Source organism: Cetorhinus maximus, chromosome 9, assembly GCF_964194155.1.
Source record: "Cetorhinus maximus chromosome 9, sCetMax3.hap1.1, whole genome shotgun sequence".
NCBI lineage: Eukaryota > Metazoa > Chordata > Chondrichthyes > Lamniformes > Cetorhinidae > Cetorhinus > Cetorhinus maximus.
The window spans coordinates 52567216-52585576 of record NC_135887.1 but is presented as its reverse complement, the minus strand read 5'-3'; the positions used below and the strand labels follow the sequence as shown (position 1 = coordinate 52585576).

The 18361-nt window shown below is 44.7% G+C and overlaps 1 protein-coding gene across 1 annotated transcript in view; it reads right to left on the bottom strand.

The window, feature by feature from the left end:
* atp2a3 (ATPase sarcoplasmic/endoplasmic reticulum Ca2+ transporting 3) overlaps positions 1-18361 on the bottom strand; it is a 251460-nt gene that overhangs the window by 202612 nt on the left and 30487 nt on the right. Inside the window, exons 2-3 of the mRNA XM_078548727.1 lie at positions 7219-7236; positions 3711-3793 (exon numbers count right to left, since the gene is read on the bottom strand). Of these exons, the coding sequence (XP_078404853.1) occupies positions 3711-3793; positions 7219-7236 (101 nt within the window). The remainder of the gene's footprint in view (positions 1-3710; positions 3794-7218; positions 7237-18361) is intronic.

The following is an 18361-nucleotide window of genomic DNA, read 5'->3' as shown; positions in this document are numbered from 1 at the left end:
ACTTCAAAAAACAAAGGGAAATGAGGGAGAAAATACAAAAACACCAGCAATTCAGTTTACATCCAGTGGCAAGCATGTCACACAAGGGTTCCTTCTTTCTCATGAATCTCTGGAAAAATTTCTCATAACCTCAGAAGAGCCCTTTCTAGGATCATGTCGCTTGTGTTTAACTTGAAGTCGTATTGCTGTATTAACCCTTTTGTAACAAGATAAGGGAGACGGAGTAGTGGTAATGTCACTGGGCTAGTAACCAGAGGCCCAGGCTATTGTTCTGGGGACATGGGCTCAAATCCAATCATGGCAGCTGGTGGAATTTAAATTCAACTAATAAAATCTGGAATTGAAAGCTACTCTCAGTAATGATGACCATGAAACTATCATCATTTGTCGTAAAAACCCATCACTGATGTCCTTTAGGAAAGGAAAACTGCTATCCTTACCAGGTCTGGCCTAAATGTACAAGATTATGAGGGGCTTGGACAGGGTGGATAGGGAGTAGCTATTCCCTTTAGTTGAAGGGTCAGTTACGAGAGGACATAAGTTCAAGGTGAGGGGCAGGAGGTTTAAGGGGGGGATGTGAGGAAAATCTTTTTTACCCAGAGGGTGGTGACGGTCTGGAATGCACTGCCTGGGAGGGTGGTGGAGGCGGGTTGCCTCACATACTTTAAAAAGTACCTGGATGAGCACTTGGCATGTCATAACATTCAAGGCTATGGGCCAAGTGTTGGTAAATGGGATTAGGTAGGTAGGTAGGTCAGGTGTTTCTCACATGTCAGTGCAGACTCGATGGGCCGAAGGGCCTCTTCTGCACTGTGAGATTCAGTGATTCTGTGACTCCAGACCCACAGCAATGTGGTTGATTTAACTGCCCTCTGAAATGGCCTAGCAAGCCACTCAGTTCAGGGGCTATTAGAGATGGGCAACAAATGCTGGCTTTGCCAACAATTCCCATATCCCAAAGAACAATTTTAAAAAGAGACCATTCAAGGATTCAGCCTATAAATGTCACATCAGTGATCAATGACTAACCATTTTAATTGATCACTGACTTCATATTGCAGAATCTACTGGAAAACTAAGATGGCAGGAGGTTTATATAACATCTGATCACATCCTCACAATCTCCCAAAATGCCCAAAGGAGTAGTTTTTGAATGCCAGTGTGGTTTTGTAGGCGTTTGATTTATCCATAGCAAGCTCCCATGCAAATACCAAATGAATCATCAGATCATTGTCCTTTCAGATAAGAATGGAATGTTGGCCAAGACATCAGGAAAACACTTCAAAGAATGCAGGGGGTGTTTTATTACCACCTGGGTAGGCAGATGGGGCCTCAGCTTGTTCTGTGGTGTACTGAAGGTAAGTAAAGGACGTTTTATGCTTATATCTCACCTGAAACACAGCACCTCTCCCACTCACTGCAACAATACAGCTGTTAGATTGATGGATCCTTAATATATAAAATTCTATCTGTTCCATACATGCCACTGGAGCACCAAGATCGCATAGTAATCTCCTTATGAGACATGGTGGGTAAATGTGATGACAACTGTTTGTCCATGTGGAGGGTAAACACCAACAGGGACTGTTTGGACCAAAAGAGTCTGTTTCCATGTTGTAACTTTGATGTATTTCTACATATAGCCTGGATATGGACAGAAGGAGCACTCAAAGGGAAAAGGAGGTCCTCAGAGGAGCCTGAAGTCAAGGGAGAAGATTGTGAATTCCATTCAGTGAAGAATAGAGAGGCAAGAGTTTGACAGAGGCTTGGGCGATCGATGGAAGGGACAGGCAGCATAGACAATGGAGATTAAGCTGAAAGTTGAGAAAGGCAGTCAGGAAGGCCCACAAGGAAAATATTCAATCCTGAAGCAGATTAAGAATCTTCATATGAAATAATATCAAAGTTTCATGATGAACAGCCCAGCAATGATCTGGTGAGGCATTCTTGACAACTTGACCAAGTGTGGGATTAAGATTATCTCAGGATTGCAAATCAGTCTGACAAGTCAGCTAGGTTCATGGACATATGCAGCACTAAAGGAAGCCATTCAGTCCATCATGCCTGTGCTGGCTCTTTGAATGAGCTATTCAATTAATCCCTTTCCCCTGCTCTGTCCCAATAGCACTGTAAATGTTCTTTTCCCATTCAAATATTTATCCAATTCCCATTTTAAGGCTCCAATTGAACCTGCTTCCACCACGCTTTCAAGCAATGTATTCCAGAAGCTGCAATTTAGGATTTAGGGTTGCCAACTGCAATTAAATGTATTCCTGGAGGTTCCATCACATGACTTGCCCTCCATGCTCTAGCCATTAGTTGGCCAACACCTCCATCCTTGTGAGGCACTGCCTTCCCTAGCAAAAAGACTCATTACTCAATTGGATGGTGCTTGACTGTCAGCCAAACAGCCTTTTTCTTCCACATTTTCAATGGTTTTAGACTTGGTGAAGAGAAATATTCAAAGAAAATGACAAAAAAAATATTTTTTATTGTCCCAATGATATTCCTACAGGGTTGCACACAGCAGTATCCTGGAAATTGATCTCCAATTCCTGGAGACTCCAGGCCAATCCTGGAGGGTTGGCAACCCTACTAGGATTGGGTTCAGAATGCCATTCAGGTCAAAATTCTGAGACGTCTGGGGAGGCCTGTGCAAGTAGAGAGCCTGAGGTCTAGGGAGGCCTGAGCAAGTAGACAGCCTGAGGTCTAGGGAGGCCTGTGCAGGTAGATAGCCTGAGGTCTAGGGAGGCCTGAGCAAGTAGAGAGCCTGAGGTCTAGGGAGGCCTGAGCAAGTAGACAGCCTGAGGTCTAGGGAGGCCTGAGCAAGTAGACAGCCTGAGGTCTAGGGAGGCCTGTGCAAGTAGATAGCCTGAGGTCTAGGGAGGCCTGAGCAAGTAGAGAGCCTGAGGTCTAGGGAGGCCTGAGCAAGTAGACAGCCTGAGGTCTAGGGAGGCCTGAGCAAGTAGAGAGCCTGAGGTCTAGGGAGGCCTGAGCAAGTAGAGAGCCTGAGGTCTAGGGAGGCCTGAGCAAGTAGAGAGCCTGAGGTCTAGGGAGGCCTGTGCAAGTAGCGAGCCCGAGGTCTAGGGAGGCCTGTGCAAGTAGAGAGCCCGAGGTCTAGGGAGGCCTGTGCAAGTAGAGATAAAAGCAAAAAACTGCGGATGCTGGAAATCCAAAACAAAAACAAAAATACCTGGAAAAACTCAGCAGGTCTGGCAGCATCTGCGGAAAGGAGCACAGTTAACGTTTCGAGTCTGTTCTGTTGAAGAGTCATACGGACTCGAAACGTTAACTGTGTTCCTCTCCGCAGATGCTGCCAGACCTGCTGAGTTTTTCCAGGTATTTTTGTTCTTGTGCAAGTAGAGAACCTGACTGTGGCTTTTCCAACGCCAAGGAGAAAGAAATTCCAGCTGAATTGTGACAAGATATCAGGCAGGCTGTTGGAAAATGAAGCAGCAACCTTAGCTACCAGGAGCAGCCATTGAGGAGTAGTTTTGGAGGGAACGCAACCTCGCGCTTACAGTTGGGACCAACAAGGGGTGGCCTGTAAAATAGAAACAGGAGGCAAATGAGAAAAGTTCACAGGATCACACCAAAAGCTGACTGTGGGGAACAAAAGAATTTGTGGACAGGTAGTGACTGCATTCGAATGGAATCTCCACTGGCCACAAACTCAACAGTATCAGACAACTGACGAGAAGATTACTTACAAACGAGACGCAGGCAGCCAGCAGGAGGATCCGCACCAGGAGCTCTTCAAATTGCTCAAGCACAAGTTCCCACAGGGACTTCCCTAGAAAATATATGGGCATCACAATTTATAGTGGCTGGCAGACAGACAGACAGACAAACAGACTCACTGTTGGAATGTTTCATATAAAAATATGGTTTGCTCCAAATGATGAAAACTAACAGGCATGATCCAATGGGACCAAAGGCAGATCACAGTTTGAAAACCAAACTCAGCAACCCTGGAGAAAATGATCACCAGGAAGATGGCTGGACAGTACCGAGTCAGTCAACATTAGTTTGGGAAAATAAATACATCACCCCAAAGTAGAGCCTGAGGTCTAGGGAGGCCTGTACAAATAGAGAGCCTGAGGTCTAGGGAGGCCTGAACAAATAGAGAGCCTGAGGTCTAGGGAGGCCTGTACAAATAGACAGCCTGAGGTCTAGGGAGGCCTGTACAAATAGAGAGCCTGAGGTCTAGGGATGCCTGTACAAGTAGAGAGCCTGCCTGTGGCTTTTCCAACGCCAAGGAGAAAGAAACTCCAGCTGAATTGTGACAAGATATCAGGCAGGCTGTTGGAAAATGAAGCAGCAACCTTAGCTACCAGGAGCAGCCATTGATCATCCCATCTAAATGGCTAATCAACCACCTCTGCTGGAAGGGCTTTTGTGTGGAATTCAGAGGAACACGTGGTGCCTCCCATGGTTCAATAATCAGCAACTATTCATGGCCACGGTTCCCACCGGGATAACCACACTGCTTGGGTGAGGTGCTGCAAGGCAAGCTAAGGGTCTGTGCCCTGGGAGAGAAGCTGGGGATGAGATGGGGGGGGGTGGGGGGGGGAAGGTCAGGAATCTGAGAAAAACAGATTGGTTTAAAAGGAAAGTGTTTTGTGGAAAATAAGTCTCAAAGTCTGTCAACCTGAAGCAGAAGCAGATTTTACAATGTTTATGTGACTTGAGTTCTCTCCTTTCCTGTGCAGTGAGGTTAAATGCTGACCAAATGGAGGAACTGATAAATTGATTCATGTTTGCAAGAGACGCGTACAGTCTCCTCAACCAATGGGTTCTCTCCAGTCCAGGGTGTGCTGTGCTCATTATAAATGCATTATCTACTGCACGGTTTCATAGACATTTTGCCCTGGTTATTATTAACAACGTCACCCTCGGAATAAGGCTAGGAGCTAAATATGTGCAAAGAAGTAAATAGCACAGGTTGACAATCGGTGTTCCTCTTTTTTAAGTTTAAATTATTCAGTGCAGCCCCATTTCGAGTTAGCTGTCTTTATCTCACCGAAAGGCACTTTTGTAATGTTCTGTCTCCTCCTCTTCCTTCTCCTTCCCCTCCCAATCTACCAACCCTCCCCCACCATCATTCCTGCTCAATCTGACAAGTCCTAACAGCGCATGGCTGCCAGCAAGGCTCAGATACAGCAGGAGGGCTGAGCAGGGGCCTACTGCATTTCTCTCTTTCCATCCTGTGTTGCCGTGGAAACAAGTGGCAGGGTCTGAAGCTTCCTTCAAACTGGCTTTGGTCCAAATGGCAACCTGACAGAGAATTAGGAGTAGTTGAGTCACTTGTCCTTTTTCAATTCTTGGAATTCCCAACAGCTTGGCTGGAACAACGCCATCACTCAGAATGCAGCGGGTCAAGAAGGCGGCAGCCTTCTCAAGGGCAATTAGGGATGGGCAATAAATGCTGGCCTAGCCAGCAACACCCACATACCAAGAAAATAAATAAATAAAATTTGGATTTTCTTCTGTTTGTGATTATGCTGATTGTAGCTGTAGATTTCAGTGCATCCACACCAAAAAGAGGTTGTTGATACATCAGAACTTGGCTCCATCTGCAGTTTAATTATCTACAGGTTCACGGTTCCTGAAGAGCAGAAACCCAGCCCAGTTACAGCCTGGCAAAGGGCAGCCTATCAAACTATTCATGTGTATGTAATGTGTGGCTCACTCAGATATGGCTGTGCTACATTCGAAAAATATTCAGGCCTACTGCGCCTTCACCTGCGACTACCCCAAACACACCCACAACAGTAATTGTGAATGATCTTACCAAAGTATTTAGTAATTTTCAGCCCTCCTAAGGCAGCTGTTTCCACCACAGGGAGACTATTTAAGTTACATTTGGGGAAGTACACTTGTTTTATTCTACATTTTCCAAAGATCCGGAGAACTGGATATCCCAAACTAACTCAACTCAGCAATTGCAAACAGGCCTAGACAGCTGTTCCACCTCAGAACAGAGGAGATGAGTTTGTTCAGATGAAGTCCATTTTGTTGAATTTACTCCTTGACTCAGCTAACTCAATGACCTTCCTATAAACTACCATGAGACAGCGCATCAGACTGAAGACTGATCTTCAACAAGACGTGACCAGATAGAACTCAGCATAATGAAGACCACTCAAATAGTTTGGTCCGTTGGGGAGAGAGATTTCTATCACACTCTGCTTAGACAGTGAGATGTCCCGCAATGCTTTGCAGAGCGATGGTCACCAAGCACAAGACAGAAAGGAGGTGATGAGGACAAAAAACAAATGGTCCAGAGGAAAGGTGCCTCAGAAGCTTTTGAAAAAGTTGAGAGAGCAGCTAGGCAGGGGTGTTAAACTAGGGGTTCAAAGGAGTGGAGTATAACCGCTGAAGGACTGAATCCCAATGTTGGAGAGAATAAGAGATCAGTGTCAGAGAACTGGAGAGAGTCATGCTTCATTGGGGTAATACAGGACAAAGTCATGGAGACACGAATGGGAGGACAAGCAGCTTAGAAGTCAATTTGCTGAGGCGCAGGGAGCTTGTGAACCTGAAGGAGGATGGGGACGATGGCTTTTGTGGGATGAGCAAACAGGCAGCAGTGTCCTCTATCAGATGTAGCTTGTGGAGCATGAAAACAAGCAGAAGAAGAAGAAAAGCTTTAGAACAATCTAAGTTATAAAGGAGTGAATCCTGAGTTTGGTGGGCATGGTGGGGGTGTTGGCTTGACTCAGGGTTCAGTAGTGATGGGGGTGTGGGAGGGGCTTACTGATTCTGGGTTTGGTAGTAAATGGTGGGGGGGTGGTGTGTAGAGGCAGCTTTGATCGGGAATAGATGGGCAGGGGGTTTTGGGGGTGCTTGATTCAGGATTTCTGAGAGATGAAACGTGAGGGTGATCAGAGGTTCGACATACAAAAATAGTCTGATAATAGATCAGATGTTAAGATGTGAAGCGGAGTGTGGAATCTGTACCACTGGATTTTCATTCGAGTATAGACAGCCCATGAGGCTGGAGAAATTAGTAATTCATTCCCCTCTTTAATAGTGATCTAATTAATGTGATAGGCCACACTTTCTTTGCCCAAAATAATTTGTTAATATTCATCTATTCATTATAGAGCGTGATCAAGAAGTCCAAACCGGAAAAACTGCCCAATACAAACCAACAGTCTTTACAAGCAATCAATTTGAGTAATTCAAAGCACAAATGGGAAAGTCAATATTTACCTTCTTCCGCCGGCAATTCTGGTTCAGATGGATCATGGAAAAGAAGAAGAAAAAGAATAAATTAGTAAATCAATAAACAGCTGGTGACGGAGGAAAGAGTGCAAGTTCACAATAGCAAATCTCAGAGCCCCTTTCCAAACCATCTATTTGTCCAATGTTCACTCCTCAGAGCTGACAACTGCAACCAATAATAGGCAGGTGACCTCCAAGTTTGGTACAAGTTAAATCAGGTGGTGACCCAGTTGCATTAAGGTCCAAAGGATAGTGGAAGTACCACATCAGTAGTGGCTGAAAGCCTCTGTATGGAACAAAAGTGGTCTTTTAAATTCATTTCTCTATCACCGTCTGTTTTAAACAGATTCTCAACTGGGCCACTGTAAAATAGCACTAGAATCTCCACTTCTGCATCTATCACTCCCCTCCCCCTGTGCCCCGCACCAAGAGAATGCAACCAGGTCCAAAAGCAACTAATGCAAAGTCAACAGCTCTGGCCAGGAGGGGAGTCAAAGAGAAACAAGTTGCAATTACACCATGCTTTTCCAGGTGTCTCGAAGCGTGTTTTGGAATGGAGTCACTTGTAATGTAGGCTGCCAATCTGCTCATAGAAAGGTCTTACAAACAGCAATGTGATAAAGACAAAACACTCTGAGCGGAATCATCCCAGATTTGCACAAAGTACGGTCATTTTACCTGCCGGCCGCAATGGCAGGCTTTCGTGCCATGTTGTTCCATTCCTGCCTTATTAATTATGCAGCCACAGGAAACATGCCATCGCACTCCGATTTGCCCGCCACACCGTTACCTTGCCACTTCCTCACGCAGGGCACCATATTTAAACTACAGCCACATGCACACTTCTCAATGTTTGCAGCCCAGGGCTGCTCCAGTGAAGACATGGCCCCAAAAGCCAAGAAGAGTGCAGCCCCCCCGATTTAGTGACACAACCCCGGGACACCTTCTGGATGCCATGGAGGCCCACCAGGATGTCCTCAAACCCCACTCTAGCCATCAGTCTCACCACTCCGGCTTGGGAGGTGGTGAAGGAAATGGTCAGTGCCGACGCTGCCCACAAGAGGTCAGCCATCCAATGTAGAAAATGGATGATCTCATCCATGTCGCCAGGGTAAGGCCACCATTTCATCACTCTAAATTCACACACTCAAGGCCATCACACATTCACTGCCAGCTCAAGGGACACCACCACTCACTCTCTCTCACGCACGCTCACACCTCCATCTGGCCTCATTTCCTCTGGAGACTGCCTCCTCAGCCCTCACCACCTTCAGGCCACTTGCACAGATCAACATGTGCCCCCACACACACTCTGAGTATTGTGTTGGGATTGTCAGCAGAGATTTTGTGTTTACCTCTCTGGAGTGGGAAGTGAGCCTCACAACCTTGACTTAGAGGTGAGAACGCTACCTACTGAGCCTCAGCTGAAATTTAGATTCAAGGCCTTAAAAAGTTTTTTTTTCAGAAACAAAAATCAAAACAGATGAAGTGTTTGCACAAAGAAAGGTGTTAATCTGGGATATTTCAAGGCGAGTGAAGCAAAATAATCAGGAGTCATACGTACAAGATACACAGGGCAGAGTTAGATATCAAATGTTTTTTTACCCAGAGGATGGGAGATAGTTGGAATGAATTGTCAGTTTGTGTAGTGAGTGCTGACTTTCTTTACATCCCACAAAGATCTGGACTACTTCCTAGCTCGGGTGAGGGTCAGGTCCTATAACATTTATGTGAAATACCAGGTAATGCTAACAGGGGCAATGTGGTTTCCTGGATTTGTTTTCTATCACCTAAATGAGTTGGGGAAGAATTTCCCAAACTTATTTTTGCCTAACTGGCTTTGAGGTTTTCATCTATTTTGCCCGACTCTCCAGGAGATCCAATCACAACGCGCCGGACATCACAACCGTGTGGGGCATGAACCTGATGCTCTCTTCCTGTTCGTTTCTCATATCTTTGTGAATACACCATGCGTGTACAGTTCAGCTGTCTGGCTCATTTTCTCCTCATTCTGCACATACTCAAGCTTATTTTGAAAGAATAAAATTGCACAGACCTGTAAAAGTCTGCTTGGTTGATTGTGGATTGGGACAGGTCTTTCTCAGTTAACGACAGTGTTTGGTTCTACAGTACTGTTCCTCAAAGACTAATTGAAGAATGCATCCAGGATGAGAATAACAGTCATTGAAGCTGGGAACTTGTTTCAATATTCATTAATTTAAATGCTTCCTATTTCACTAAACATTCAAGGACAATGTAAACATGCTTCAAATTGATTGATGGGATTGGATAAACAAGTGAAAGCTCAGACCAAACGACTGACAGGACTGTCTCTCAGGTCTTGTACATTAAGACTTATATGGGCTCTGCTTTAACATACTGAAGATTGCGTAACACATGACAGATAAACAGTTGGGAGTCACAGTTCAACTAACGAATACTTAATCTGTTTTATAAGTGCAAGGAGCCTTCACAATACATCCACTGAACATCAAAGGGTAGTGTCCCCCTTGGCAACGTCCAACCCACGGGTCCCTCCCTGCGGGAATAGCCTGGCCCGTGGGAACAATTATTTCAAAAGAGCTTGTGCACACATGGATGTATTTGGAAAATGGAATATCTTAAAAAAATAATACTCTACGGTGATTGAAAACAACATTTCTATGTATGGAAGAGTGACATACAAACGCTTCCTTATCATCTTGGAAATGGTTTGTTGAGTTCCTATCTCAATGGTCAAACTAAATCTCCCTCATGTAGTCCTAATTTTACTGTCTGTGGAAATGTTTGTTTAAAAATAATGTAAAAATAACAAAACTTTTAAAGTTAGTTCTCCTCAGCACATATTGCATTGTCCTCATAAAGGAGGGATGTTTATACATGTGTCCTAAGCCAAGCCATCTTCAGCTGCCTCAATGATCTTGTCTCCATCATTGGTCAGAAGTAGGGTTGTTCACTGATGATTGCACAATGTTCACATCCACCTCAGACACTAAAGCAGTCCACACCAGCTTGCAGCAAGACCTTGGCAACATTCAGGCTTTAGCTGATAAGTGACTAGTAATATTTGCGCTACAAAAAATGCTGCCAGGCAATGACCATCTCCGACAAGAGAGATTCCAACCATCTCTCCTTGACGTTCAATGGCATTATCATTGCTGAATACCCCATTATCAACATCCTGGGGATTATCATTGGCCATGGACCACTTGCCTGGATGGGTGCAGTTCTAAGGACACTCAAGAAGCTCAACACCGTCCAGGACAAAGCAGCCCCCCCCAATGATCAGAATTCCATCCAGCACATTAAATATTCACTCCCTCTACCATCAACGAACAGTAGCAGCGGGGTGTGCCATCTACAAGATGCACTGCAGGAACTCATCAAGGCTCCTTCGACAACAGTATTCAAATCCATGACCTCTGCCGCCTAGAAGAACAAGGGCAATAGACGCATGGGAACACCACCACCTGGAAGTTCCCCTCCAAGTCATTCACCGTCCTGACTTGGAAATATATTGCTGTTCCTTCACTGTCGCTGGGTCAAAATCCTGGAACTCCCTCCCTAACAGCACTGTGGGTGTACCTACACCACATGGACTGCAGCAGTTCAAGAAGCAGCTCACCACCACCTTCCCAAGGACAATTAGGGATGGGCAGTAAATGCTGACCTAGCCAGTGATGTCCATGAACAAAAAAAGTTGCAACTAACTTCCACCTCAACACCACTGAATTACCCTGCAATACCATAATCTGCCCACCTAGCCATCCTGGACATGCTGGGCAGCAAGCCAAGTCACAGAGGAGTAGGCCCAGGATCCCAGAATTCAGGAGAAATTTCTTTACTCAGAGTGGTGAGATTATGGAGCTCACTACCACAAGGAGTGTTTGAGGCAGTTAGCATCCATGCAGATAAGGCAGATCTATAAGAGATTGAAGGAGAAGGAAACATGAAGGATAATGTTGGTGCGATGAAGTGAGGGGTGGGTGGAGGCACACGGAGTAAAAACACCAACAATCCAGTTGAGTTGAACAGCCTGTTTGTGTTCAGAGTATTATATAATCCTACAACCTGTGGTCTGAGATTTGTTAATAGTGGCTGCCTGTTATTTAGCTGGTCAAGTATGATGGCAGGCATACAAAATGGGCCACAGAGACTGAACATACTACATGGACATGGTTAGTTTCCAGCACTTGCCATTGAGCTAATAAGCTGATTTGCACGGATGTTCATAGACACAGGTATATATACAGTTCTTCACATATCGAAGGAAATTCTAGTGAGTGACATTAATTATTAAAATTAAGTCAATAGAGGCAAGACATTTTCTATTGCAGGCATACATGGTTTCAAGCAGCGATGGGGTGGTCTAAACAAAGGCCAACACAGAGCAGCATTCTGCTGACAGGAACTCACTCCACTGTTATCACTGAACCCATCTCCTGCTTCACCACGCACTTCGGTTTAGTGTTTGTGCAGTGCTGTGTACAAACCCAACCATTCTGATAAATGCCAACCTCAGCCGCTTTTGCTTCTATCAATTTCACTTGGGCTTGTTTGCACTGAGCGTTTTTTTACCTTTACACCAGTTGATTGAAGGAAAATTTCCTTATTTGCAGAAGTGGCTTGGATCTACATACACCTGTCCAGTGGTGCATCCTCCACTTCCTTCACCCTCCATTGGCAACCACGCCTGGAATTCCCTCCCTAAACCTCTTCGCCTTTATGTCTCTTCTTGAAGATGCTCCCCCTCTGACCAAGCTTTCAATCACCTTTCCTAATGTCTCTGCCTATGGCTCAGTGTCACTTTTTCTGATTATGCCCCATGAAATGCCTATTGATGGGCTATCCAACAATAGGGGGCATCACAACCAACCTTGACCCTATCCTTATTAACAGTCCAAACAAAGTCCTTTTCCCCTACAGGTCACTGGGCAGCAATCAGGAGTGGAAAACATTTTCCCATTTCTCCCGGGAATGCAGTTTCAAGTGGGGCACCTGACAGATCAACTCACCCTGCACACACCAGCCATCTAAACTGGGGCCTTCAGGTCCCTGTAGAGTAGCACCACCATACTGCAGTGCTAAAACATCTTCCAACACTCTGTCCAAGGCCTCACATACCACCTTGCCAGCAAGCACTGCCATGTTAGATCAGTCAGCCATACAGTATTGCAAGTAAAGAGCAGTGATTCAGTACAATGCTGTCTGAGTGCAATGCTAGGGGTGTTAGCGCTCCTGAGAACTAGAGGCCCGATCAGGCTGACTAAAGGATTAAAGTCTCCTCTCTCACCTAGCAAAATGAGTTTGGACTGTCTCACTGAATTCACAGTAAACATTTCTCCCTCTTACACAGCTGCCCTTGTCACTTTTAGTCAGGCACCAGAATGGCTTGTGTTAATAATGGATGTGTCACATTGATGCAGTAGCTGGTGGTGCAGTAAGAGTGACACTTCCAAATGAGTGATCAAATAGGGATACCAACTCTCCAGGATGGCTTTGATGTTTCAAAGAATTAAAGGTTAATCTCCTGGGCACTGCTGCAGGCAACACAAGAGGTTAATAATTGGGCATTAACAGAATGTACGTTTTCATTCATTCATTTTCTTTGTGCATTTTCGGCTTTCAGTCATTAAAATCTCAGATGGGAAAGGGGCTGTTTGACTGATGGTCAACAATCATCCAATTGGGTAATGAAGTTTCTGCTTTCTGATTGGTTGTGGAACAGTGAGGGTTGACGTGTTGGGTGGTCAATGATGGGAATGTGGGGAGTGGGTTGGTTAAGGTCACGTAGGCAAACCTCGCAGCCACTGGTTGAGGTACATGGCCAACAGACAGCAGATAGTGCTTCCGGTGGGTGCAGAGAGGAGACAGAAGGCAAGGAATTACCGCTCATGATACTGGGATGAAAAACTCAAGGTACCTCTGTTCACAATTTAGGAGTTCATCTTGGACAGGTTAATGTTTTCATTCAAAGGCAGGTAGAAGATTTTAATTAATAAGTGTTCACCCATGAATACTAGGTTATTTGTAGGCTATTCTTTGCAAATGAATTGAGATGGGGGAAGTGGCAACTCCCAGAGTTGGCAGGCTCCTTAATGAGCCACCGACATCCTGCATAAGGTCAAACAAAACTGCTGGGTGGAAGGGTATATTCTAATCCTACTACACAACAGACTATGGTGTATCTTATTGATTAGAGAAATCAGGAACAGACTATTCTGAAGCCTGAACCCAAGGATCTATCCACCTTTCACCAATGCATCCCCAGGCCATGGTAACCATCTCCTCTTTGCCATATTTTCTATATTTTTTGCCTTGGGCTATTCTGTGGTTGCCAACCAATTACACCTTCTGTGGACCCCGCTTTCCTTTTTTTATTGTCCTATTACCGTCCCTTTTTACTTTGAACCACTGTCCTGCGTGTTATTTAACCACTAACGCCTGCCTTTTACTCTCATCACAAACCCTCCCTATTGTTTCCCTTCCCCCACCACGCCCTCCCAGCCCCAACATTTCCCTAGCTCTGTATCTGGTTAAAATCTGTTAACTATTCTAACGCAGGAATAGGAGTAGGCCATTCAGCCCATTGAGCCTGTTCCACGATTCAGTGGCATCATGGCTGATCTTCTTCCAGTTCTGAGAAAGATCATTAACCTGAAACATTGGACTGAATTTTCTCACGGATGTTGGGGGGTCTGATACTGGGACCATTTCTGAGTCCCGACCCTTCGCATATTCAGTATAGCGCCCACCGGTTTCATTTTACAGGAGGCGGCCAATTAGTGGGCTCCCTCTGCATTTGCTGCCCAATTAAAGACAACAGACAGCACACAGATACGGGAGGGCCAATCAGAGGGCTAAAGGAAGGGATGGCCAACAGCCCCACTGGGAGAGGTGAGCACTGCTCAGGCAGATGGAGAGAGAGAAGGCACCGCAAGATGGAGGCACTCAAATAATGGTCCAAACTGCACACAAAACCTAATGGCCAGAACAGTCAGGAGTATTAGCCTGCGGGAAACACCTCCTGATAAGGGAGGTTGGCAGCGGATATGCCGCATTCAACCTTTCTGAATCCTTTACACATGAATGTCTAAAAGCCTATGATTGCAATAGGACTTGCTGCCATGAAGCCACCTCTAATGCATTGCCAGGCTCCTGATATAGGGTGGAGCCTGTATGCTGGTCAGAAAACTTCACTGCCAAAATTGGGAGTAATGCCCTTTTATAAACCTTAATTGGCTACCTGCTGCTGGTGAGTGGTTGTGTTGCCGCTGGCACCCCACCCCCAGGTAAAGTTCAGAAAGGCGGGAATGTGTCGCGGAGCCAATCTGACATGCTACATTTTAAATTCCCTCCCCCCACCCCACCTCCACTGGACTGGGAAAATTCCAGCTGTTAACTCAGTCTCTCTTCACAAACATTGCCTGAAGCCCAACTCTGATTGCTGAAAGCAGAGCATGCACGGTTACCAGTTTCTGCCATTTAAGATAAAGAAAGCAAAATCTTGCATTTCTATAGCTCCTTCCACGACCTCGAAACATTCCAAAGTGCCTTAGAATCAATGATACTTTTGAAGTGTAATTGCCAAGTTGGGAAACACTGCAGGTATTGTGTGCACAGCAAGCTCCCACAAATGTCGATAATGACTAGATCCTTTGTTTTAATGATAAGATAGAATAAGGGGGAGTGTAGAATTAAGGGATGTAGTTTAGGGAAACAAATGTAAGGAGTCAGTGAACTTCCAGAAGCTCACTCTTGTCCTCACAATGCTCGCTTAGAACAAAAGGGTAAAACAGTATTTAAATAAAGATTTATTTTTATTTTTCATTGTCTATAATGTCTTAGAGATGCCCAAATGGCATGTACAGCACTCTATAAAAGCAATTGAAAATTTTTTTAATTTAAAAAACAGGATAACTTGGCTGGCACTCTTAACGTCTTCGGGGGAACTAGCCTCGAGATAAGTTTAAGACTCCCAATCACAAATAGCTAATTTGCAGCACCTTGGGGGAAAAGAATTAAGGAATTTCACATACAATAGGGTAATAAGTTACAATAGAGAGTAACAGGCCATTCAGCCCAACAGGTACTCCTCCATAAGCACTATCCTAATCCATGTGACCAGCCTCTTCCCTTCTCCTTATATTCTCTGGAGTTTAGAGGAATGAGAGGCGGTCTCATTGAAACATACAAAATTCTGAAGGAGCTTAATAGGGTGGACGCTGAGGCATTGCTTCCACTGGTCTAGGAACCTAAAACACAAGGGCACAGTCTCAGGATAAGGGACCGATCGTTTAGGACTGAGATGAGGAGAAATTACTTCGCTCAAAGGGTTGCGCATCTTTGGAATTCTCTACGCAGAGGGTTGTGGCTGCTCCATCATTGAATACATTTAAGGCTGGGATAGACAGATTTTTGGTCTCTCAGGGAATTAGGGGAGCAGGCATGAAAATGGAGTTGAAGCCCAAGATCAACCATGATCACATTGAATAGCAGACCAGGCTCAATGGGCTGTGTGGTCTACTCCTGCTCCTATTTCTTGTGTGAGATCCTTTGATCCCCCTTTCCACAAGCACCTGTTCTTAAAAATTGACTCTGCTCTGCTGCATTCCACAACCTCTCAGATCCTGTCCCAGATTTCTTGCATTTAATCTGTTATCCACGTCCCCTTGTTCTACAAGCCTTCAATCACTGGGTACACAGTCTGTTGACATCTGCTTCGTCCCATCCCTTCATGTGCTTTAAATAGATTTCAAGTCACCCATGAACATCTCTGACGAAATGAAAACAGCCCTAATTTCTTGGGACAGCCAATTTAGCATTTTCCCAGTACCATTTGGCATCAGTGCAGAAGTGAAGTCTCGAAAGGATTTGACCATGCTCTCATTCTGGCTGAATTTGGAGCTGTGTAACAGCTCCATTGTAAACCTCCTCTCTCATGCTAGCTGGTGCCAGTTTGAAATCTGCAGAATTGACTTTTGTTGGAACAGACAACTTACACCCAGATGCAAGCCCTCCCCCCTGCCCCCACCACCCGTTGTGTAGTTTGTATACAATTGAGACAAAAAAGTATGACTGCAATTTTCTCAGAGTTCATTGGCAGCATTGTGAAAAATATACCCATTACTTGTAAGGCCAGAGCCAAATATGGATATAGTGCAGGGTGGGAGGAACTGGTAAATCTATCAGTAATCAGCAGTGAAGGAGTGAAGATAGCAAGAAAGTTCCATCCCCATTTTCCGATGACCAAATTTCTAGCTACTTTGTACTTTATGCAACATTGCAAATGCAACAACCTCTAATCTGTTATGATTTATGACTTTCAAGATATAAAAAAAACAAATGATTTGCAGCCCATACTAAGATAATATTCATTCTTTAACAAGCCTTTTGTGTTAACATTGTTGTTTGTGGCTCCTTCGCTAATAGACATATCATAAAGCACGTGGACACACTGCTAGATAGGACACAGAAACCACAGCAATTTGGAAATATTTACAGGCAGATGCTGAAGTGACATGTCAGTCCTTGAGGATGCATTCCCGAGGGTTCTTCAGCTCACCCCTCTGCCTGGCTAACATGGCATGTCCTGAGGGAGACAGGGAGGCACAGTCTGGAACTCCAAACTCATTTTGTTTTACACCCAGCCTATACTTCAGGCATGACCCAGTATAACAGACTGAGAATCCACAAACTGAGTAGGATCGCTAGGTACTTTAAAAAAAATAAAAAAACTAATTCACCAGGTCCTTCACTCTTCCCAACTCTCCCAGACAGCGAAAACAACCAGAGACTTGCTAGCATATTTAAACTCTCCTAGATCAAGGTGGGAGGGTTTGTAACCCTCAGGCAACAGGTATTGCCCGTCTCCATTAGCAGGAGCTGTACAGGTGCCCGTCTCCATTAGCAGGAGCTGTACAGGTGCCCGTCTCCATTAGCAGGAGCTGTCCAGGTCCCCCGTCTCCATTTGGAAACCCTCCAGGACCATTATTTTATTAGAACAGCCTACACACTGATAACAGAATACTTAACGATTGGGTTAAGCCATTGTTTTCTGGGTTTAACCATTATGTATTGAGTCAATTTATTTACGCTGCCTATCTACCCACAGGGGATGATGCTGCATTATCCCACCCATCCATAAATCCTGCAATTATGTCATATATTAAAATGACAATGTCCTCCTTTCAGGACAAAGATTTCTCCTCTCTCCCAATAGTTCTCGTTGATTTATTGCGATTTATTTTGTTATTTCAATTAGCAGGATACACAGTGTAATTGTATCCTCTGAAACACAATTAAGAGATTGACTCCTGTTAGTTACAGTTAAAAGTGCCTCCTGAGAGACATGCGTTACTGTCAATCAAGAATACTGCTCAATAACAAGCTCACTGAAAACTGCAAGTTTGAAACATGACGACTTTACACACTAATATCTGGAAATGACTCAAATTAAGGCTGAAGCTTTGTGAGGTTTGATGTGATAGGCTTTCAAAAGATAATTTAAAAAATTGAAGTCCAACGTCCTCCTCCCTCCGCCTCACCAAATAGTAAAATGTCACCCTTCTCAACACACCACACCTCATTCCCCAGTAGGGGGGTCAAATGTTATCTTCCCCCATCCTGGGTTCAAGTGCCTGAGTAACGAGCCTGATCAAGGTCAAATATCCTTGCATGAAATGATGGAGGAAGTGTCAAAACAGAGAGGGTGGGCGGGAATGAGAGAAGAGACAACAGGATACATAAAATATCTTGTGTACTGATGTGTGTATCACAACCATCAACATTAGATAAATCCACGGCATAAGATGTTCTGTAACAAGCTCTGTACACAGGTAAAAGTGGCAATCTACATCAGTTACATGGACCAAGTAAGTGGAAATAAAGAATTATTTCTCTCCCTTCTTATCTCTGTCTTTTAATCTCATTTCTTTTTCTGTAGCTCCTCTGACAGTGAGATTTGTGCACAGATCATAGAGGTATTAAACCAAACACTCGAAGCACAATTTACTATGCAGAGAGAGCAGGGCAGCGGGATTAGTTTGGGATTGATACAGGGCTACGTCATTTTGATCTTTTACTTGTCATTTTTACTATCATTTCCACCCTGGCCAGGCCATCCAACCCA